This window comes from Pelobates fuscus, chromosome 8 (assembly GCF_036172605.1).
Source record: "Pelobates fuscus isolate aPelFus1 chromosome 8, aPelFus1.pri, whole genome shotgun sequence".
Classification (NCBI taxonomy): Eukaryota; Metazoa; Chordata; class Amphibia; order Anura; family Pelobatidae; genus Pelobates; species Pelobates fuscus.
Genome location: NC_086324.1, coordinates 165,662,241 through 165,688,184, shown reverse-complemented (window position 1 = coordinate 165,688,184; position 25,944 = coordinate 165,662,241). Strand labels below are relative to the sequence as shown.

Genomic DNA, 25,944 nt, shown 5'->3' with positions numbered 1-25,944 from the left:
TACAGCATTATTCCAGGAAACACAAAAAAGGGTTGTCGTTACCCTTTAAGGAACAGAACCACTACAGCCCAATGTAATAGTACAGCACACTATAGTTTTTATGGCTGAGTTTCTGGGTGCAGTCACTGCAGTGGTTTGTGTGTGTTTTTTGTTTTAAATCAAACCATTTACTGATGGTTTTTATCAGCACATCTACTAAGCCACACGCACTCCAATGACTGATGGCTTTTGATGAACCCAGTACTCACAACCTTCAGCCCACAATAGGATCCTTAATATTTTTTCCATCCAAAATGTTGCTTTTGACAGTTGTCATCATGAGGGTATACAGTAACTTTTGTTTTTCACCATACACGCCCACTAAATTATAAAGAGATCCTTTTTCCGTGGCTGTGTTACGTGAACGTCTGTGTTTACTTTGAACCCCTGCAAATTAGGGAAATACGCTCATTTATGTGCGTGATACATTTTACTTCTGCAAGAGTCAAGATTACCTTCTCATTTTCCTGTTGTACATAGGAAAGCTGTTGGATAGGGTCTGTTATATTTTTTTATTTTTCATTTTAATCTGAAGATCAGTGATGTCCTGTTGAAGTTGATAAATAACTGTGTGCTATTCACACATACCTTTGGCTTTATCAATATGTTATAGTATTGGGGAATCTCTAATTCCTGCACCGTGAGTGGAGTCCCTTTACTTGTTTCTTGTGGTTGATGCAATTGAAAATCTTTGTATATAATGTATACATTAGATATACTGAGTCAACTTTTCTATCCGGTGCATTCACATGATAAACATGCATTTATTTTATATTTATAGAACGGTCAAGCTCCAAGGTCAAATAGGTTTCCTGTTAGATTAATGTGCAGTGCATAAAGTCCGTGGTGGGCACCTTATCTTAATTAAATTCTCCTTTTGTGCATGCACAGGGAAATTTAATGAAGGATAGTTTGTTTCCATTATCTTGTAAAAATTCCAGAAGCTGAATCATGTTTTTTTTCTGAGTGTTTTTTACTTATGATAACAAAAAAAACTTGGCTTCATATCCCAATGACACAAGGTACGAAGGGACCCACTGTCTGGTGGACGAGAGCTGAGCCCCCTTCTCTCCCTAAGAGATTTCTATTTTCTTTAGATGGATCTGCCTTAGGCGGGAATGAAAAGGGTAAGCTGGATTTGTCAAAAACGTACCACTAACAACTTCCGCCCTAGCCTTTCTGCACAGATAAAGGTTGGAGAAGGAGACATTATCTTCTCTTAATTCCATTATTGAAGAGATCCCCTCTACCATATCTTCTGCACTGACCTTAGACCTACTGTCTTATCTCGGCTCAACTCAACTTCATGTCAAGACAGAGACCCCTTCCTTGACATGCCTTTTATAGGTGAAGTTGGAACCTCCAATGAAGTTAGTGAATTTATTTACGGTGGTTATGGTGCCAGGAGTCCCCTGGAGATGTCCCCTGTAAAGACATCTCTGTGTGTCATTGACGGTCAATCAATAAATGTAAAATGTTGCAGGAAACTGTTATAGCTAAATACAGAATGTAAACTTAAAAAAAAAAATAAAAAAAAAAAAAATTATAATAAATGTGTTTTTTCATCCATTAATACATTTGCCAGCAAATCCTACTAGTAGAATGGATGGATAGATTTTTATTTATGCTCTTTAATAAAAACAAAAAATAAGTTGTGTGTTCAATGTCGGGTACACCTTACGTTAAGATATGCAGTTCACTGCCAAAGCACATAGTTTGGTCCGATTTGGTTCATGTTTCAAGGGACACTATGGGCACCCAGACCTCTTCATTTCATTGAAGTAGTCTGGATGCACTGTCCCATGTTTACATTGCAGGGTTAACACTGCCTCTAGTGGCCGTCTCTCAGACAGCTACTGGCGGCGCTTCCTGCATTTATACAGTCTTTAACTCTGTGAAACGACACTGAGTGAGGACGTCAAGAATCTTCCAAAAAAAAAAAAAACATAGGAAAGCATTGATTCCATGTTTTTCCTTTTGAGGAATGCCTAAAATATGCATGCGCATTAGGCTCCCTCATCACTGTGAGATCGCCGAGGTATTTCGATGCTAGGATCAAGCTAAGTAGACGGGGAGGGGGGAGATTTTCTTTAAAAACACTTTCTTGACTGCGAAGATGGGGGGGGGAGGCAAAAGCAGAGGGATTATAGTGTCAGAAATACAGTTTTGTATTCCTAACACTAGTGTTTTTTCATCACTTTCCTTGCAACTCTAGATGTATGGGCTTTAAAAAAATTACATTTAATTATTAAGCGGCAGAAAAGTCCAGCCAGAAGGCCCTGGCGTATAAATATAATAAGCAAACGGCGTTTAGCTAAACAACTAATGGGTATTGGAGGAGATCGCTAACTGCTAGAGTAGATCATCGCAGCAAAGCCCTGCTCAGCGGATGCCCACCAGGGAAGGAACACCATCCCGCTGTTGGAGGGTGAGCTCCAGGCCCAGCAGTACCATTTAAGTGCTGGATTGGAGGCAAACTAGCAAGAAACGAGTAGCCTGGTAAGTATGACTGCAGTGTCCAAGTTCCTCCACCCCGGGGAACTCCATATCTAGGCCCCCATGGTCTGCAATTCACTGAAGGATGGTACTCTGCCTACTTTGCTGGGGATTGCGCTGATCAGCACTGCCGTGTTCAAGCCGGACCAGACGATGGAGCCAGTGGAGGGGGAAGAGCGTTCAGAAACACCTCCTGCGGTAGGTTACAGCCCGGCTTCTGAGAAGCAGGTGGCAGTCAGCGGTTTGGTTTCACCCAGAAATCTGCAAAAATTCTGTCTAGCGTGGACATGTGGGAGTCCTGACTGCTGGACTCTGATGCGCACATGGCGTCCACTATCTTGGGTAAGTTGCTTTGCATTCTGCCTAGTCAAACCGTAATGCCATGAAGCTCTAGGGATGCCTCCCACGTGCTGTCTGGGATAACCACCACCTGTCTAGGGTGGAGGGGGCGGAGCAGTCAGTCCTTTCCCCCCCCAGATATACAGTTTTTCTAACCATTCTATTCAGCATACATAATGTTGATTACCAAAGAAAAATTTAATTCCTTGAGTCGAGAAGGGATTTAAAAAAAAAAAAACTTTTATACAATATATCCGTCAAAATCAAATATTTTTTTACTAATGGATGCAGTCGATGTAGACCTTTTATTTCACCATTCACTTTCTTTGAAACCTTCAAGTCCTCTGCTAGTCGGTGCATCTCTCACCCAGGAAAAGATCTGCTGTCTCGCTGTTTTTATCTGCATACGTGACTTGCGGATTTGTCCACGGCACTGGAGACTACTTCAAACCTTTGTCACTTTGATGATGCGGGCTTTGTATATTGCTCAAGCAGCGCCGATCGGACCTGTTATCTGTAGGAAGTGACACAGAACTGGCTCAGAATTCCAGATTTTCTTTGCTGTCACTTGCTACAGGTTTGCTGGGGTGATGTTTAACGTCTGGTCACGTATTCTACGTTTTTTTTTTTTGTTTTTTTTAAAGCTTTACGATGGCGACAGGAAGAGAGATTAGTTTTGTTTTTCTTTGTACAATATATCTTAATTCTGTTAACTTTTTTTTATTTATTTTTTTAACATGCAATAACTTTGACAAACAGAACATGGGGAGAGAGAGATCCATCATTATTCTTACGTGATCAAATACCTATCTATTATCTATATATCTGAATTAATAAAAAAAAAAAAATTAATGTGTGTGTATTTACAATGATTGTTTCCCTTCCTCCAGGGCAATGTGTGCCTTGTCTGTGCCAGGACTCAACTAGATTGTGGTGTCAATTGCTAAATCTTTATTTAAATGTGAAAGCAAAATATCCCATAAAAAAAGGGTTAGCACAAGTTATAAGTGACTTTTATTATTTTATTTTTTTAAATGTTTTATTTACTGGTGTAATTCCCAAGGAAGTGGCATTTCCTCTGTGATGTTCAGAAGGGCCAAGCTCACCTGAGCTTAGAAGACCCACTAGAGGATGAATGTCTGCCGATTCCCATAGTGCTTCGGTCTCTGAGCTGATTTATCAGAATTGCATCTGAAAGACTTTTCCTATTATGTAGATTTCCCTCCGAGCATCGTGAGCCCTTCCTTCATTGCTACAAAGTGCATTTTAATGTTATGGAAATCACTCTGTGACTCTCTGGAAACCCTTTCTCTGACAGATCTATTAATCAGTTTGAAAACCCTTTCCCAGTCCATTTTTAAGGTAATGAGCCCGTACTGGCGTTAATTTCCGGATAAACACACAGCGCAAGTGGTATTGTTCCAAAAGGAAAACACCGTTACATTTTTCTTGTTATTTAATGATGGCTCAAACCGTAAAGAAAAAGGAAAATAAATAAATATGTGATTGTAATTTTCTAATGCAACAATTGGTAACTTAGATACTTTAATCGTATATTGACATTTCAGATGTAATCGAAAAATATTTTATCTTCCTGAAGACCATTGACGTGTCAGACTGTCACCGTAACATGGGGTTACTTCTAGTTTTAGAACCAGCACCATAACCACTTCAGTGATTTTAAAGCTGGTGTGGTGTCTGCAGTCTGTATGTGCAGTGATTTGCTATAAACATGATGCATTCAGAGTTTAACTCCTTGGCTGCCGGAGGTGACATCCCACTTCCAGCAGCGTCCTGGTTTCAGCCAGGTACCCCTGGCCCCGCTGCAAGCTTTTTAAAAGGTGAGTATACTCTCTCTCTTTTATTGAAGTGCTGACTGGGTCTGTCGCGGCTGTCTCCGTCCCTTTTGGCGATCACTTTTGATGATCTCAGCCAATCTAATGCTTTGCCATAGGAAAGCATTGGAAGGCTATTGTGCATGCGCTGCAAAACTCCACGCTGCGCCAATCCGTATCTTCTTGAATCAATGCAGCTCTATGCAGTGGCGGATCCAGAGCCTGATCTCGGGAGGGGCACTTGTAGATTATTTAAAGAAATAATCCAGGCACAATAACACCTGAAGCTCCAGGCACAATAACACCTGAAGCTCAGTGTAGTCGTTATGGCGCCAGTAGTGCCAGGATCCCATCCATAGAGTAAGTAGTCAAACCGTTTAAGAACAGTTTGACAACTTACCTGGGGTCTGCTGGGATATAGGGCATAGGAGCAGTGGTATGTGTTAGGGGTGAAGTGTGTGCGTGAGGGCGGCAGTGTAGGTCAGGGTTGCAGTGTATGTGTGAGAGCTGCAGTGTGTGTGTGTGTGGTGCAGTATGTATGTGAGGGTGGCAGTGTGTGTGAGTTGCAGTGTTTGGGGCAGTGTTTGTGGGGCAGTGTGTGTATGGGGGGCAGTGTTTGTGGGGCAGTGTGTGTATGGGAGCAGTATTTGTGGGGCAGTGTGTAGTGTGTGTGTGTGTGTGTGTGTGTGTGTGTGGGCAGTGTGTAGTGTGTGTGTGTATGGGGCAGTGTTTGTATGGGGGTAAGAAGGGTAGGGAGGCTTTTTCAATTTAATTAAAATCAATATTAATTATGTCCCCCCTCCCTTCTTACCTTTACTGAGGGAGGAGGGGGGACATTTCCCTGGTGGTCCGGTGGGGGATTCATTGGTGGTTCCAGTGGGGAGAGTGAACTCTAGCCCGCGCTCCAGGGCTAGAGTTCACTCTCGCGAGATTTGGAGCATTGCCGTGGTAACCGCGGCAACGTTCCGTGCTCCAGAGAGGAGGACCCGGAGGAGCTGCAGGCTGAGCTCCCGGGTCCTCTCTCCTCCCTCCCCCCGCCGGCTGCCAGCACAGTGCCTGCAGACCGGGGAGGGAGATCTCTGATCTCCCCGGTCCGCAGGCACATTGCAGGTCTGGCGCTTGGTCAATGCCAGCCCTGCATTAGCCGGCAGGGGGGAATCTCGGGGGGGGGGGGGTGCAATTGCCCCGTTGCCTCCCCCTGGATCCGCCACTGGCTCTATGTGGAATGTCCAGCATGGAAACTGAACTTCCATACTGCACACTATGCAGCATTGACCCAGGAAGCACTTCTAATGGCCTCCTGAGTGACTGGCACTAGAGGTGTTATTAGGCATCAATGCAAACATTACATTTTCTCTGAAAAGGCAGTATTTACATTAAAATGCCTGTAGAGACAGACTATATACACCAGAAAAACTACATTGTAGTTGTTCTGGTGACCGTAGCGTTTCTTTAAGGTTAAAGCTTTTTCACAAACTGTTTTTGCATAATTGCTGTTACTTTTCAAAAACATTAAAGGACCACTATAGTGCCAGGAAAAGCAAACTCATTTTCCTGGCACTATGTAGTTCTTAGGTCCCCCCCCCCCCAAACCTCATGGCCCCCTCCCTCCTCCTGCTGATGTTAGCGCCGAATGCGCATGCATGGCAAGAGCCGCGCATGCATTCAAATCGCCCATAGGAAAGCATTACTCAATGCTTTCCTATGGACGTCAGCATCTTCAGTGAGAATCGCGGAAGCGGCCTCTAGTGGCTGTCAGGTAGCTGCAGGGTTAAAACCTGAGGGACCTGGCACCCAGACCACTTCATTGAGCTGAAGTGGTCTGGGTGCCTATAATGGTCCTTTAATCTAGGATTGTGCAATGGATTATTTACATGTATGATGCGCTATCAGGCGCGCAGTGTTAATTTTGTCGACTAACCATTTGTCAACTAAAATATTTGAGATTTAGTCCACTAGAACGAAGTCAGATGACTAAAATAAGACTTAAAACTAAAATCACTTTTTTAGTCAAAAGACCATGACTAAATCTAAATTTGCTGCCAAAATTAACACTGCAGGCATGTACTTGCATGCAAGTTTGGTGGACTGTTCTGTTTTAATTCTTTGCAAGGAACTTTTATTTTTTATTTTTCTAAAGATCTTTGTAAATAGAGGTGTATTTCATGCCTATAGAAAATAATGTATTTTTTTTTTTCCATTGGAAATTAATGTATTCTAAGAGAATTGAGGAACTATACTACCGTTCATATTTTCTTGAATCCTCTGATTTGTAGGTTTTTCGCAGACTATTTTGACAAAGTGCTGTAACCTCCGTGAGTTAGTGGCTAACCAGGAAACACGGGAAATTAAGCCTTTACCAATCCCACAAGGCCGCCTGCTATGGCTAACAAAGCTTATTCTGAGCCAGGGTCTGTTCTTATCAGAGTTTACAGTGCCTGTTTAGAGGACACAATTCTAGAGCCATAAACCAGTTATTGTATTAGAACACCATACACTGGCATGCTTTCTACCTACTGGAGTAAAAGCAGTAATGGCCAAATTACATTTGACGAAACAGATCTCCAAGCTGACGTAAGATGGGTCTATCAGCAACGTGTCTGCAGATGGTGGAGCCAGTCTGTATAGAGACACCAAAACTGATCACTATATGCTCTGAGACGCACAAGACACCTTCGTTAAAGTGTTCCCTAGAGACACTCAAAGTTACAAGTATTACAAAGTAAGAAAACAGAAGTAAAACGTGTGTAAAATCCCCAGAGGTGATCACAATTAGTACAACCTGTATAGTAGTCGGTAGAATCTACCATAAGCACCGTGTAGTTGGTGGAATAAAAAATAAAATATGGTGCAATACAATAAACAAAAGCAGGGTGAGGGGTGGTAGAAAACTCACTAGAAAGTAGTACATTCAGGCGTATCCCCATCAATATTGGGGTAATTGTGTAAATGCAAGGAATCTTCCAGCCATATAAATCTTGGTATAGATGTATCTTCTAAGGAGAGACGAGAGAGAGTGCAGACCATATAAAAATATAACAAATTTATTTTTACAAGTAGCACTTACAATGTGTCAAAAGACCAACCGCACGTCTCCACATCACCGTGGTATCCAGATACGCAGCAGATGATAAAGCAGCAATCCGGATCACTGATCCAAAATTAAAGAAATTAAAAGTCTGTGGACAAGTTGAAATCCTAAAATACTACGCGTTTCGTCCCGCTCTGGACTTCCTAAGGGATGTAAAAGTCCATAACGCGACGAAACGAGTAGGATTTTAGTATTCCACCTTTCAAAATAAACACCCCTCACCCCCCTGCTTGTGCTTATTGTATTGCACCATATTTGTTTTTTATTCCAACAGATATACGGTGCTTATGGTAGATTCTACCGATTTACTATACAGGTTGTACTACTTGTTATCACTTCTGGTGATTTTACACACATTTTGTCCTTTTGGTTTTTTTCTTTGTATGGAGACACCACGTGGTGATAGGCGGCTAGGTACTTATGTACAGAATGTTATACCCTGGTCTTATCTTGTGGATGTTGAGTTCTTCCAATGCAGCGTGGCGGGTCTGCGAGCTGTAAACGAACACTTGATGAAAGATTACGGGCATCTTGTGTAACACTCACTGTAGGTGCTTAGTGGACATGGAGAGCAGCCATCACACAGCGGTTTCATCCAAGTGATATGAAGAGGACAAATTGAATTCAGCTAGTGAATGTACGCTTGAGTGTCCCCGGCCCATAAACATCAGCTAGAGTAGTATGCAGCGCTAACACGCTGCTGCGGGGGAGCAATATTCAGGCCCAGCAGGCTGACTGGGTCCGTAACAGGTTTCCCAACTTGCTATATTTCAGATTGGTCAAAAATGTAAACGTATCATTTCTAATCAAGTGGTCTGCTCATTTAGGAATTAATGCCCCCATGTCTCCCAATATTATATTGGGTAACGTGTTCTCCTTTTGTTGACCTCCTATTTTACAATGTTCTTCCTTCCTCATTGTCTACGTACCTCCCAACAGTACTGATTTGTGCCCCTGTAATGCCACAATGAGTTTGATCCCAGATATTCTGCATTCTTGGGGCACCAGGAATTTTTATGAATGAGTGCGTCATTGGATGTTCAAGCAGGCATACGGGTAGTCAACCCCTGCAAGAGTCATTTATATATATTTATTTTTAAGCGCTAGATTTTCTTTTTATTTATTTTCATTATTACATTTAAAAATAAAACATTTATTTATTTTTCATCATGAAAGCCATTACACAAAATGTAATAATATCATTGAATAGCTTCAAACGGTTGGATACAGAGTGGAAGATAGAATATCAGCTAGTGTTACAATTGCAGAAGTCGATCGCATCAAGTTACATTTCAGTAAATGTCTCTAACCAGCATTAAGAATGCACAGGAGCTCGAGATCAGGTTAGAGTCCAATTTAGGGTTAATGTGGAATGTAATTATTGAGGTAATCGCGGCCTCAAGTGATAAACCTGTTACGTAACAGAGGTAATCATTGTCGGTGACGTGGTTCCTAGTGATGCGTATCACTAGACAGTGACTGTAGTATTGACTGAACCTGTAGTAGAGTGAAGGTAATTGTGCCAAGGACCCCATGTTTTTGTGTATCTTGAGTAATTGTTGGCGATGGCGTAATTTCTTTCCTCCATAACACGTATAGATCCCATGTTTTGTTTTTTTATCCACTCCGTAATAGTTGGTGGGTTGGCTTGTTTCCGAAGACCTAGGACAAGTTGGTTTGCTGAAATGAGCTGGTGTGTGATCAGGAGGGATGAGGGCAGGGGTCAAGTCCTGGGGAAAAAAGTGTGGGAACTCCCCCCACCAAAAAAAACCCCACTCGTATGCATATATAAACGCGTGCACACACATACACTCACAGACACACACATGCACTCAGACACTCACAGACGCACACACATACTCAGACACTCACACAGTATTGTATTTCAATTTTGTGCTGCCCTAGGCATGACTATACCTGATCTAAATTTACCACCCCTTCCTGTCAAGCGCGCACCGCTTCCTGATTAAGAACCCACCCCTTCCTCTTTAGACTCCTGCTCCTTTTAAAGAAATACTATAGTGCTAGGAAAACAAAGCTGTTTTCCTGGCACTATAATTCCCTGTAGTGCCCCCCCTCCCTCATGTCCTCCCCTCCCCCACTCAACACTGATGGGGTTAAAATCCTATGGGTATTTAGCAGATGCTGGATGTCCTCATGCACAGGGTGAGGACGTCCAGCATCAGTTAGGCGACTTTTGGTCACCTAACCACCCGAAAGTCCCTCTAGTGGCTGTCTGATCGACAGCCACTAGAGGTGGAGTTACCCCTCAAGGTAATTATTGCAGTTTCTGGGAAACTGCAATAATTACACTTGCAGGTTTAAGGGGACTGGGACACTGCACCCAGACCACTTCAATGAGCTGAAGTTGTCTGGGTGCCTATAGTGTCCCTCTAAGCACACTCTCTGACAGACACCCACACTGGCAGATACACACACAGACGTCACTGATTTGAGACACACACACATTCACTGACACACACTCATTCATTGACAGAGACACACACAAACACACTGACAGACACACACTAATAGTCACACACACACTAAATGACAAACAGACTCTCACTGATTTGACAGACACTTACAAACATACACTAACAGAAGCACATACACGCAAACATGTGCATACACTAACAGAAGCACATACACTTATACGCACACACGTGCATACACTAACAGAAGCACATACACGCAAACATGCATACACTAACAGAAGCACATACACTCATACACACACGCTTACAGACGTAAATACACTCACACACACAAACACACACATACACCAACAGACATGAACTAACAGACATACACATACATAGACTAACAGACATACACATACATAGACTAACAGACATACACATACATAGACTAACAGACATACACATACATAGACTAACAGACATACACATACATAGACTAACAGACATACACATACATAGACTAACAGACATACACATACATAGACTAACAGACATACACACACATAGACTAACAGACATACACACACAGACTAACAGACATACACACACATAGACTAACAGACATACACACACATAGACTAACAGACATACACACACACACACATACACACACACATAGACTAACTAACACACACACACACACACACACACATACACTAACAGACACACACACACATACACTAGCAGACATACACACACATACATACACATACACTAACAGACATACACACACACATACATAGACTAACAGACATACACTTACACTAACAGACATACATATATACACATTAACATTGCCCAGCCTCCCTACCTTTTAGGAAAGCTGGCATGGATGGGTCCCTGGGGTCCAGTGGGGCTGCAATGAGGCGGGCTGCTCTCTCCCTGTCATGGGGGGGCACCTGATTGCCTGCCTATAAATAAGACAATTACAAGAAAACTTACAGGAACAATAGGTTAAAGAGGACCCTTCTCAAACGAGCTTACAGTCTATAGGAGGTGGGGGATAAAACACGTTAGGACAGGAAATAGCAATCAAATAAGGTGGGAGTGAAGCAGAGCTGGAGGAGAGAGTAGAGTGCTGCCCTTTAGGAGATAGCAAGAGACAGGTATGTGAGGTAGAGGTTACTCTGGGAGGCCATAAGCTTTCCTAAAGAGATGGGTTTTAAGGCACTTCTTAAACGATTGAAGACTAGGGGAGAGTCTGATGGGTTCCTTTGAATATGTCTGGCGCCTTCATAATAGAGATTTTGTAAACAGCAAAGTTCTGTATACAATATTTTTGAGGGTATGTGTTTCCCAAATTAGCAGTTGTTATTACTGTATCCATATAGTATTCGCATAAAGATTCTTCACAAGATTGGTGTTTTATTGAAAGACACAAAATGACTAATCTTTTTATTTTTCTCGTGTCATTGTAATAACGCTATCCTGACTATATGGCATGGTTGCCAAGCAACACACCACTAATCTTGCGAATCACTTATTCTTAATGCATAGTAAAAAATATCCCTTTAATTGACTGAGTTTTATTGCTTTTTAATTAGTTTAGATTTCTTTATATATACATTTTATTTTATTTTTTTTAACAGGGGAAATTGTTTTTCAACAACCCTTTCAGTACATGTGGGACTGAACAAGTATGATTAACCCTCTATAGTAATGAAATATTGAAAGTTAATGATCAAATATTTTACCCTGGTCAGACTTTAGGCATAGTTCAGTGGTGTTTCCTGTATTTGTAGTTTTATCCCTCCTCCCGACCTCACCCCCCCACTTTCCATCCCAGCATATTGTCTTAATGCATGTTTTCCCCATTTTGCCCCCTTGCTCTAAACATGCTTTCATAATGCGCAGGTCTGTTTTTATTTTTATTTCTTTCGATTTGGTTTTTATTATTATTATTATTATTATTATGATATTTATAGAGCGCCATCAAATTCCGCAGCGCTTTACAATGGGTGGACGAACAGACATGTAGTTGTAACCAGACAAGTTGGACACACAGGAACAGAGGGGTTGAGGGCCCTGCTCAATGAGCTTACATGCTAGAGGGAGTGGGGTAAAATGACACAAAAAGGTAAGGATAGTATTAGACTAGTGACAGTTGCAGAAGAGGAATCAGTCAGGAGGGTCCAATCAAATATCTGAGAAGACCACAGCTTGAAGTTGTTTTTTTTTTTTTTTTTTTTTTTTGGTTTTATTTCTTGAGGGACTTGAGAACTCGCCCACCCACCCACCCAAAGGAAAAGCGGAAAGAGTGTCCCTCATAAACCATGTCAACCAGCAGTAAGTAGTTTCTGGAGTCCAGGCACCAGGAAGATACAAAAACATTTATCCACCCACTTGCTGTGGTACCCAAGCATTCATTCGGGTGATTGTCGGCCAATCCTGGACCCTCAAAACAAAAATCTAAATGTTCAAATGTTCAGGATCGAATCCTTTGTTTTTCTATCTTGTCTATACAGACCTAAAAGATGTGTGTATCTGCACCCCTCTTGCAGCAGTCACATTGAAGGTTCCTTCATTTCCATTTAAGGAGAACACTTCCAGTTCCACGCTAAAATCCTCTGAGTTTATTTATTGGTTTGTGTTTTACACAATTTATGTCCTGTTTTTCCTTACTGTACGGGTGCCAAGAGATCTTTAATTACTGAAGTCTTTCGTTAATTGAACTGTGACCTGTCAGTTGGGCATGAAAGCTGAATGTGAGTGATTCGCACAGGATTATATATCTGTGACCGTGTTCTGGTGATTCATCCATAACATCGTGAAGATGTTCCCACCTCAGGAGTAATATCTGCAGAATTTAACTTGAGTGCGTTTTGGATCCCTTGAAGAAAATGTTCAGTCTAAGTGTAATGCCGCAGCTCTATTCCTAAAATGTGTCATAGCAGCTAGTACCATCAGCTACAAGGAATATTGTAGTGTTAGAAGTACAAACCAGTCTTCTTAATGATACAGTGCCCTGGTACCCATCTTGGTGTTCTATAAAATGTTGGTTCTCAAAGGCGTTTAAAGATGGTCGTCAGAATGAAACATGGAGTGGGATTGTTTTAAGAAGTGAAATGAGTGTCCTTCGCCAGCAAGTGAAACTGAGATCATTGCCTGGACGGGCTGGGGGTGGGGGGGTGGAGGGTAACGGAAGGAAAAAGGAGAGAGTCAACAGTCATGATCTATACATTGTGTTCCAAAATGGCTACATTCATGCAATTCATGCGCCCATAGTTTTGATTGTTAGTACATTTAATCACTCTTCCTCTCAACAATGTGTTTATAGATAAGATAAAATAAACCTGAGATTCCCTGTGTAGAAAGAAAAAATAAATACAAATCGATTTTTAGATTAAAATGAAATTTCCGGGTTATGTGGCTAAAATTAGACATTACCTACACTGGCTCAGTATTGCATTCTAAGTATTGGTCAGAAAGTAAATGAATTCCAGGCGTGTGCGTGCGATATATTAATCTAGCGATAAGGACGTTGGAAGAACTTCCTTTATTTAATATCGATGGTAAAGCTATGGTCCTCGAAGCTCTCTCTAGGCTTTCGTTGTCTGTACTGGCCTCGCCATAAATCTTGCATGCCATCTTTATTTTTAATTAGAACAAAGCGTGTTGTACATCTTCTGCAGCATGTAGATAATAGAAGTGAAATTGGACCCTCTCTCGAGGTCTTGTTGTGTGATTCCAGACTATTAATAGGACAGATAAAAGGCCGAATTCTCAGCTGGGACTCTTGCAGAAAAATTCCATCTGTTGCTTCGAACAATACCATGAGGGTCCCGTCACTAAATAGGAAACTGAGGAGAATTGCCAAGGGAACTGCAAATTCAAAGCCAAAATAGCCAACATTTAAAAAGTGGGGGAGAAATATTTTTTTTTCAAATTTTTCGATTTACCTTCTCTGTCTAAAGTACGCAATTCCCTTATTTATCAGTAATTCCAGTCTTAGTCAATATTCACAATTTGGATCCGATCTGAGACAATACTAATGTATCGCAGAAATCTGACATTGTCAGTGAGAGTTCAGTGGATAGGACTCCAGCCGCAGGATCTCGGAATGGAAGGTTTGATTACCAGCAAGGCCAAGACTTTTATTCTTCTGAGGTTGATCAAATGAGGTGGTTTTAAGTTGGGTAACAACAATACATGGAAACTTGGCAATAAGTTAAATGAAGTATTTCAAGTTAAATTATTATTTTATTATACCATTTTAAAAGGATATGTACAAACAGTGTGACTTCAAGTGAATGTATTTATAAGATTGCTATCTCACATGGAACGTAACTAAAGTAATGTGTAAATATGTTTCGTTTGTTGGAGAGGTTTTTTTTTTTATTTTAATTTTTTTTTTTAGGATCATATTTATATCACATAAGTAAACCATGGAGGATCTATGGGCTTCCCCTAAACGTTTACCTAATCTTGTTTTATACTACTTTAATTTTAATATCCCGTTCAACCACAGCAACAGAAATGAGGAAAAAGTGACTATTTTGTCTGTAACTTGCCTTTTTAGGGTGCGACAGTTGTGTATTTGAGTTGCAGGTTAGTTCACTAAATAAGGAATTGTGGTTATTTGACATGGGGTCTCTCTACTCTATTTTTTTCCAATTTGCCTGAAATTGCAGTACCTTTTATTAAAGGGACACTATAGTCACCAAACTAAATTCCACTCAATGTAGCAGTTTTGGTGTATAGATCATGCTCCCGCAGTCTCGCTTCTCAATTCTCTGCCATTTAGCTGTAGAAACACTTTGTTTATACAGGCCTAGTCACACCTCCCTGCATATGACTTACACAGCCTTCCTAAATACTTCCTGTAAAGAGTCATCTAATGTTTACACTTCCTTTATTGGATATTCTGTTTCATTTAGAATTTCCTATCTCCTGCTCTGTTAATAGCTTGCTAGATACTGCACGAGCCTCCTGTATGTAATTAAAGTTCAATTTACAGAGCAGGAGAAAAAAACTTTTCAAGCTAAGTTACATCTGATTGAAAATGAAACCTTTTATTTACATGCAGGCTGTGTCAGTCACAGATAGCGGAGATGTGGCTAGGGCTGCATAAACAGAAACAAAAATTGATTTAACTCCTAAACGGCAGTGAATTGAGCAGTAGGACCCCAGAGGCATGTTCTATACACAAAAACTGCTTCATTAAGCAAAAGTTGCTTTGGTGACTATTGTGTCCCTTTAATCCTCAAATTCTGATTTAACCTCTTAGTGGTCATTTCTGCCGCCTTATCTCCCTTGTCAATGTCACATTTCCTGTTAATACGCCAGACTTCATCATGGCAGACATTTTGTCGTCTATTTTTTTTTTTTTTTTCGGCATTGTAGCATTGCTCTGCACTTTAACTAATCTGTGAATATTCGTTTCAGACATCATGGCCGACAAGGAGGAAATTAAACCCGTGGAGGAGGAGCATGAAGATGAATTAGATTTGAATTACAAAGCTCCAGAAAAGAAATCTCTGCAGGAGATTCAAGAGCTCGACAAAGATGATGAGAGTTTGATCAAATACAAGCAGGCCTTGCTGGGCAACTTACCTGCAGTAGTTGGTAAGTCAAGATACAATTCAGCCTTTATCTGGTCCTTTATACCTACCTCCCAAAATTTAAAATGGCCAAATATGGACTGTTTCTTTTTAGGGGATAAGCTTGGAGGGCTATTCTTAATCCGGGACACCATGACCCGCTGAAAACAATATATGGGACAAGAGAGTATTCTATTTAGACACCTACATTTTTTAAAATCATACTTATTGTAGTTTAAAGACATGTTACTGTTAATTTAAAAAAAATACAGAGGGATTAAAGCCCAAAAGACAAGACTGTCCCTCTTATAGAGTGCCACTCTTATATGTTAACATGGAGCGATCTGCATTTTATTTCCAAGGAAATATCTTGCGCGCTCTCTCTCTCTCTCCATCTGTGTTCGCCCAGCAGGTTGAGTGCAAGCAGTGCGCAGGGCGAGACAGCACAGATGTTTACTGCCTTTTGACTGGTGATTTATTAGATGATCAGAGCACCAATTAGCAACGGCCCTTCAAAGTAACGCGTGCGGTCTGAAATACGAAGATTGGGACTGAATTGAAAAGTGTAAATCTGGTTTATAACTGGAGATAAACTGCATTAATTCGTTCTTCTCTGGAAGAACAGCTTGCTTTTAAAGATGGCGAACTGTTTCATTTTATATCGTTCACTTAATATTGTCTGTATTCTGTTTTTTATTTATATTTTATATACTGCAAAGCAGAATGGGAATTATTCTAGAAAAGTAAATTTGATCTAAATCCGTAACGTAAATGCTTCAACTGTAATAGGTATTAGTTAATTAATTTAGGAATCAGAGCTGCAAACGCTTGTATTTTTAAATCTGATTCCGTGTCATGCACAGATTTAAGATTCTATATGCGTTTTTATTAAACTTACACCTGGCCTTCCCCCTATAATGTCTTGTCCTCCATAACTAATTAAACCCGCAGATCCCTGTACTATCCGCTGTAACAACTGCAAGATCCCAATCATTGTTAGACTATATTTCCAGCCAAACAGCTGGCTGAGGGTAATTGCACTTTCAGTCCAACAGAAAGTGTAGGGTCTGCGGTTGTCTTGTCCGTTAAAGCTGCAAAATGTGTATTTCGTTTTGCAATCTAGGCAGCTGGTGAAGCAGAATCCATATCTGTTAAATTGAATCATGAACCTAGCTTACACAAACCATTAAGAAATCTCGGTTTCCTGATTAAATTACAAATCGTATTGCCAGGAAGAGAGCTTATAGATTTGTGTTATCACTTTTGCGGGGAGGGGGAGAGATTCCTCGTTCCTGTCCATAGCATCCAAGTCATGTCACCCTTGATGCTATCATGTAAGGACTCTAAAGCACAGCCATTTCCGATTCGCTAAAATCGCTTATTTAAAACTTCGTGTTTGATGCACACTATATTAGGAAACGTTACTCACAAGTTTACAGTTAATAGTATGTTTAAAGAATACAGACAGATTTCGGCAGATCCCAGGGCGATCACGTTCCAAGTGTAAAACAAATTATTTTTTATGTATTTTTGACACTGTGACACCCTACTGTCTAATATATTTCCATATTTGTGAAATGGATCTCTTTAAAGGGACACTTGGCGTGTTGCAATCCTTATAGTGGTTTCCACTAAATCCATGTTAATGAAAGGCTTGTTTGTCCAGCGTTTCCTTTTTACTGCTTTTTGTAAAGGTTCATTTTGTGCACATTGCCTTTATGAATATTTCAGTGTGTGACGAGATAACGGTGCATAGCAGGTAGAACGAGGTGAGGAATGGGGGGTGTTGGGTTGCTCTGCCACAGCAGGCCCAGCTGTTAACCCCTTAAGGACACATGATATGTGTGACATGTCATGATTCCCTTTTATTGCAGAAGTTTGGTCCTTAAGGGGTTAAAGTAAGGCTTTGCTGCAGGCGCCAGAGACCCTCTTCCACAGGAGGCGCAGACGCGAGAGGCGTTCTGCCATAGAAGGCGCAGCCGCAATAGAGGGTCTGCCACACGGGGCGCAGTTATACGAGAGGCTCTGCCACACGGGGCGCAGTTATAACAGAGGCTCTGCACAGCCTTGAGCGGCTCTGCGTCAAAACTGGAGAATAACAAGTGGAACTAATACAGTAAAAAAAGTGAAACAGTGCGACAACAGGACTGTTGTAACCACCTAAGCGGGACCCCTCAAACCACTCTAACAATAGCAAATTAAATACATACAATGGTGGATCACACTTCTTATGGCTTCCTAAAATAAAAACATAAAAACATATAGTGTAATAAAGTAAATATTTTATAAAAAAGAAAGATGGTAAAGATCATGTACTCACAAGCCGGGAGCCAAATAAAATCATGGGAGCCATATGATTTTATTTGGCTCCCGGCTTGTGAGTACATGATCTTTACCATCTTTCTTTTTTATAAAATATTTACTGTATTACACTATATGTTTTTATGTTTTTATTTTAGGAAGCCATAAGAAGTGTGATCCACCATTGTATGTATTTAACAAAACTGGAGAATGTTAATTAATTTAAATTGGTACCAAATTATTTAAATGTCATGCCATGCAAATGGATCTACCCTGGAGATAAAGGGGTTAATGCCGTCTCCAGTCTGACATTGGCACACGGACATTTTTTTATATTGCTTTTCATGTATTTTATTTGCCCATGGGACGAAAGGAAGTTTTACTAAAGAAATGTTGGCCTTCATGAATCTCCCGGTCTTAATCTGACAGTTCTGCTACAGAATGTGTCTTTGCCTTAAGTGGCAATGCTGAACATGGGATTGTCGTTTGCCAAAGGGGTTTCACATTCAGCGAATACAGTTTGAGTATCAGACTCTCTGTGCCGGGGAATATTAAAGACATGCCGTTGTTGTCTCAAATCTCCTTGAAATGCGTAACTTTAGATCAGCGTTCTTTATAAGCTGTTAAATATGCATCGCAAGATTGTAATGTGGCTGAGCTCTGAATTACAATAAGAGGAGATTTTGTGTATGATGCCCTCTACCTTAAAGAGACACTGTCATATTTTCAGTTTTTAAGCAAAATGTCTGAAAGATAAAGAAAGTTGACGGTCTCTGTCCCACTCATGGATTACAACCAAAAATGACCTTTTAAAGTGTTCCAATAAAATAGCGCTTAAAATTAACAATAATGAACAGCAGCTTTAAAATGCCTGTGTGTGAATACCCTTTTCCCCCACACCAAAGAATTGGTTAAACAATATAAGTAAGGAAAGCCACCATATAGTAGGGGAGCTCTTAAAAACCATACAAGTGAAATGAAATTATTCTTACCCTTACAGTATATGGTAAAGGACCACTATAGGCACCCAGACCACTTCAGCTTCCTGACAGCCACTAGTGGCCGCTTCCGCGATTCTCAGCGAGAAAAATCACACTGAAATGACGCTAGACGTCCTCACAGACCTCCAGCGTCAAAAAAGATCTCCAGAGGAAAGCATTGAGTAATGCTCTCCTATGGGCAGGTTTAAATGTTCACTCGCCTCTGTCCGCGCATGCACATTTGGCTCCACTCGGGAGCTGACGTCGATGGAGGAGAGGTCACAAGTGTTGAGGGAGCCCGGCGCTGGATTAAGGTAAGCAAATAAATGGTTAAATAACCATTGATTTGCTGCGGAACGGGGCCCTAGTCACCTAAATGGTGACTGGGGCTCTATAGCGTTGGGAATACATACCGTATATACTCGAGTATAAGCCGAGTTTTTTAGCACATTTTCTGTGCTAAACCCCAACTCGGCTTATACTCGAGTCAGTGTCTGTATTATGGCAATTTACATTGCCATAATACAGACAATGGGGCTGTGGGGGCTGCAGAGATCTTACTTACCTCTCCTGCAGCTCCTGTCAGCTCTCTCCTCCTCCGCGCCGTCCGTTCAGCACCTCGGTCAGCTCCCAGTGTAAATCTCGCGAGATCCGCGGCTCTCGCGAGACTTACACTGTGAGCTGACAGAGGGAGCTGCACAGACCGCGCGGAGGAGGAGAGAGCTGACAGGAGCTGCAGGAAAGGTAAGTTACAGCTCTGCCAGCCCCCCTCTCCCCCCCACTGAACTGCCAATGCCACTGGACCACCAGGGAAGGAGAGCCCCCCTCCCTGGTATGTATCAAGCAGGGAGGGGGGGACGAAAAAAAAAGATAGTAATAATAAAAAAATAAATAATAATAAAAAAAATTGCCCACCCCCCACCAAGGCTCTGCAACACACACACACACACACACACACACCACTCATACACACACGCTGCACTCATATACACACACACACGCTGCACTCATACACACGCTGCACTCATACACACACGCTGCACTCATACACACACGCTGCACTCATACACACACGCTGCACTCATACACACACGCTGCACTCATACACACACGCTGCACTCATACACACACGCTGCACTCATACACACACACGCTGCACTCATACACACACACGCTGCACTCATACACACACACACGCTGCACTCATACACACACACACGCTGCACTCATACACACACACACGCTGCACTCATACACACACACACGCTGCACTCATACACACACACACACACGCTGCACTCATACACACACACACACGCTGCACTCATACACACACACACGCTGCACTCATACACACACACACACGCTGCACTCATACACACACACACACGCTGCACTCATACACACACACACACGCTGCACTCATACACACACACACGCTGCACTCATACACACACACACGCTGCACTCATACACACACACACACACGCTGCACTCATACACACACACACACACGCTGCACTCATACACACACACACACACGCTGCACTCATACACACACACACGCTGCACTCATACACACACACACGCTGCACTCATACACACACACGCTGCACTCATACACACACACGCTGCACTCATACACACACACGCTGCACTCATACACACACACGCTGCACTCATACACACACACGCTGCACTCATACACACACACACGCTGCACTCATACACACACACACGCTGCACTCATACACACACACACGCTGCACTCATACACACACACACGCTGCACTCATACACACACACACGCTGCACTCACACACACACACACACGCTGCACTCACACACACACACACACACGCTGCACTCACACACACACACACACGCTGCACTCACACACACACACACACGCTGCACTCACACACACACACACACGCTGCACTCACACACACACACACGCTGCACTCATACACACACACACACACACGCTGCACTCATACACACACACACACACGCTGCACTCATACACACACACACACACGCTGCACTCATACACACACACACACACGCTGCACTCATACACACACACACACACACGCTGCACTCATACACACACACACACACACGCGCTGCACTCATACACACACACACGCGCTGCACTCATACACACACACACACGCTGCACTCATACACACACACACACACGCTGCACTCATACACACACACACACACGCTGCACTCATACACACACACACACGCTGCACTCATACACACACACACACGCTGCACTCATACACACACACACACACACACGCGCTGCACTCATACACACACACACACACACGCTGCACTCATACACACACACACACGCTGCACTCATACACACACACACACACACGCTGCACTCATACACACACACACACACGCTGCACTCAGTAAAAAAAGTGAAACAGTGCGACAACAGGACTGTTGTAACCACCTAAGCGGGACCCCTCAAACCACTCTAACAATAGCAAATTAAATACATACAATGGTGGATCACACTTCTTATGGCTTCCTAAAATAAAAACATAAAAACATATAGTGTAATAAAGTAAATATTTTATAAAAAAGAAAGATGGTAAAGATCATGTACTCACAAGCCGGGAGCCAAATAAAATCATGGGAGCCATATGATTTTATTTGGCTCCCGGCTTGTGAGTACATGATCTTTACCATCTTTCTTTTTTATAAAATATTTACTGTATTACACTATATGTTTTTATGTTTTTATTTTAGGAAGCCATAAGAAGTGTGATCCACCATTGTATGTATTTAACAAAACTGGAGAATGTTAATTAATTTAAATTGGTACCAAATTATTTAAATGTCATGCCATGCAAATGGATCTACCCTGGAGATAAAGGGGTTAATGCCGTCTCCAGTCTGACATTGGCACACGGACATTTTTTTATATTGCTTTTCATGTATTTTATTTGCCCATGGGACGAAAGGAAGTTTTACTAAAGAAATGTTGGCCTTCATGAATCTCCCGGTCTTAATCTGACAGTTCTGCTACAGAATGTGTCTTTGCCTTAAGTGGCAATGCTGAACATGGGATTGTCGTTTGCCAAAGGGGTTTCACATTCAGCGAATACAGTTTGAGTATCAGACTCTCTGTGCCGGGGAATATTAAAGACATGCCGTTGTTGTCTCAAATCTCCTTGAAATGCGTAACTTTAGATCAGCGTTCTTTATAAGCTGTTAAATATGCATCGCAAGATTGTAATGTGGCTGAGCTCTGAATTACAATAAGAGGAGATTTTGTGTATGATGCCCTCTACCTTAAAGAGACACTGTCATATTTTCAGTTTTTAAGCAAAATGTCTGAAAGATAAAGAAAGTTGACGGTCTCTGTCCCACTCATGGATTACAACCAAAAATGACCTTTTAAAGTGTTCCAATAAAATAGCGCTTAAAATTAACAATAATGAACAGCAGCTTTAAAATGCCTGTGTGTGAATACCCTTTTCCCCCACACCAAAGAATTGGTTAAACAATATAAGTAAGGAAAGCCACCATATAGTAGGGGAGCTCTTAAAAACCATACAAGTGAAATGAAATTATTCTTACCCTTACAGTATATGGTAAAGGACCACTATAGGCACCCAGACCACTTCAGCTTCCTGACAGCCACTAGTGGCCGCTTCCGCGATTCTCAGCGAGAAAAATCACACTGAAATGACGCTAGACGTCCTCACAGACCTCCAGCGTCAAAAAAGATCTCCAGAGGAAAGCATTGAGTAATGCTCTCCTATGGGCAGGTTTAAATGTTCACTCGCCTCTGTCCGCGCATGCACATTTGGCTCCACTCGGGAGCTGACGTCGATGGAGGAGAGGTCACAAGTGTTGAGGGAGCCCGGCGCTGGATTAAGGTAAGCAAATAAATGGTTAAATAACCATTGATTTGCTGCGGAACGGGGCCCTAGTCACCTAAATGGTGACTGGGGCTCTATAGCGTTGGGAATACATACCGTATATACTCGAGTATAAGCCGAGTTTTTTAGCACATTTTCTGTGCTAAACCCCAACTCGGCTTATACTCGAGTCAGTGTCTGTATTATGGCAATTTACATTGCCATAATACAGACAATGGGGCTGTGGGGGCTGCAGAGATCTTACTTACCTCTCCTGCAGCTCCTGTCAGCTCTCTCCTCCTCCGCGCCGTCCGTTCAGCACCTCGGTCAGCTCCCAGTGTAAATCTCGCGAGATCCGCGGCTCTCGCGAGACTTACACTGTGAGCTGACAGAGGGAGCTGCACAGACCGCGCGGAGGAGGAGAGAGCTGACAGGAGCTGCAGGAAAGGTAAGTTACAGCTCTGCCAGCCCCCCTCTCCCCCCCACTGAACTGCCAATGCCACTGGACCACCAGGGAAGGAGAGCCCCCCTCCCTGCTATGTATCAAGCAGGGAGGGGGGGACGAAAAAAAAAGATAGTAATAATAAAAAAATAAATAATAATAAAAAAAATTGCCCACCCCCCACCAAGGCTCTGCAACACACACACACACACACACACACCACTCATACACACACGCTGCACTCATATACACACACACACGCTGCACTCATACACACACACACGCTGCACTCATACACACACGCTGCACTCATACACACACGCTGCACTCATACACACACGCTGCACTCATACACACACGCTGCACTCATACACACACGCTGCACTCATACACACACGCTGCACTCATACACACACGCTGCACTCATACACACACGCTGCACTCATACACACACGCTGCACTCATACACACACGCTGCACTCATACACACACGCTGCACTCATACACACACGCTGCACTCATACACACACACGCTGCACTCATACACACACACACGCTGCACTCATACACACACACACGCTGCACTCATACACACACACACACACGCTGCACTCATACACACACACACACGCTGCACTCATACACACACACACACACACGCTGCACTCATACACACACACACACGCTGCACTCATACACACACACACACACACGCTGCACTCATACACACACACACACGCTGCACTCATACACACACACACACGCTGCACTCATACACACACACACACGCTGCACTCATACACACACACACACGCTGCACTCATACACACACACACACGCTGCACTCATACACACACACACACGCTGCACTCATACACACACACACACGCTGCACTCATACACACACACACGCTGCACTCATACACACACACACACACGCTGCACTCATACACACACACACACACGCTGCACTCATACACACACACACACACGCTGCACTCATACACACACACACACACGCTGCACTCATACACACACACACACACGCTGCACTCATACACACACACACACACGCTGCACTCATACACACACACACACACGCTGCACTCATACACACACACACACACGCTGCACTCATACACACACACACACACACACGCTGCACTCATACACACACACACACACACACACGCTGCACTCATACACACACACACGCTGCACTCATACACACACACACGCTGCACTCATACACACACACACGCTGCACTCATACACACACACGCTGCACTCATACACACACACGCTGCACTCATACACACACACGCTGCACTCATACACACACACACGCTGCACTCATACACACACACACGCTGCACTCATACACACACACACGCTGCACTCATACACACACACGCTGCACACATACACACACACGCTGCACTCATACACACACACACACGCTGCACTCATACACACACACACACGCTGCACTCACACACACACACACGCTGCACTCATACACACACACACACGCTGCACTCATACACACACACACACGCTGCACTCATACACACACACACACACGCTGCACTCATACACACACACACACACACACGCTGCACTCATACACACACACACACACGCGCGCTGCACTCATACACACACACACACACGCGCGCTGCACTCATACACACACACACACACGCGCGCTGCACTCATACACACACACACACACGCGCTGCACTCATACACACACACACACACACACGCTGCACTCATACACACACACACACGCTGCACTCATACACACACACACACGCTGCACTCATACACACACACACACGCTGCACTCATACACACACACACACACACACACGCTGCACTCACACACACACACGCTGCACTCATACACACACACGCTGCACTCATACACACACACACACACACACACGCTGCACTCATACACACACACACACACACGCTGCACTCATACACACACACACACACACGCTGCACTCATACACACACACACACACACGCTGCACTCATACACACACACGCTGCACTCATACACACACACACGCTGCACTCATACACACACACACGCTGCACTCATACACACACACACACACGCTGCACTCATACACACACACACACACACGCTGCACTCATACACACACACACACGCTGCACTCATACACACACACACACACACGCTGCACTCATACACACACACACACACACGCTGCACTCATACACACACACACACACACGCTGCACTCATACACACACACACACACGCTGCACTCATACACACACACACACACGCTGCACTCATACACACACACACACACGCTGCACTCATACACACACACACACACGCTGCACTCATACACACACACACGCTGCACTCATACACACACACACGCTGCACTCATACACACACACACGCTGCACTCATACACACACGCTGCACTCATACACACACACGCTGCACTCATA

At 43.0% G+C, this 25,944-nt stretch overlaps 1 protein-coding gene across 2 annotated transcripts in view; it reads left to right on the top strand.

Moving 5' to 3' along the window:
- Positions 1 to 25,944, top strand: part of ARHGDIG (Rho GDP dissociation inhibitor gamma) — a 66,678-nt gene that overhangs the window by 27,196 nt on the left and 13,538 nt on the right. For both annotated transcript variants that reach the window (XM_063430697.1, XM_063430696.1), the window contains exon 2: positions 15,669 to 15,848. In XM_063430697.1, the coding sequence (XP_063286767.1) occupies positions 15,674 to 15,848 (175 nt within the window). In that variant the 5' untranslated portion in view covers positions 15,669 to 15,673. The remainder of the gene's footprint in view (positions 1 to 15,668; positions 15,849 to 25,944) is intronic.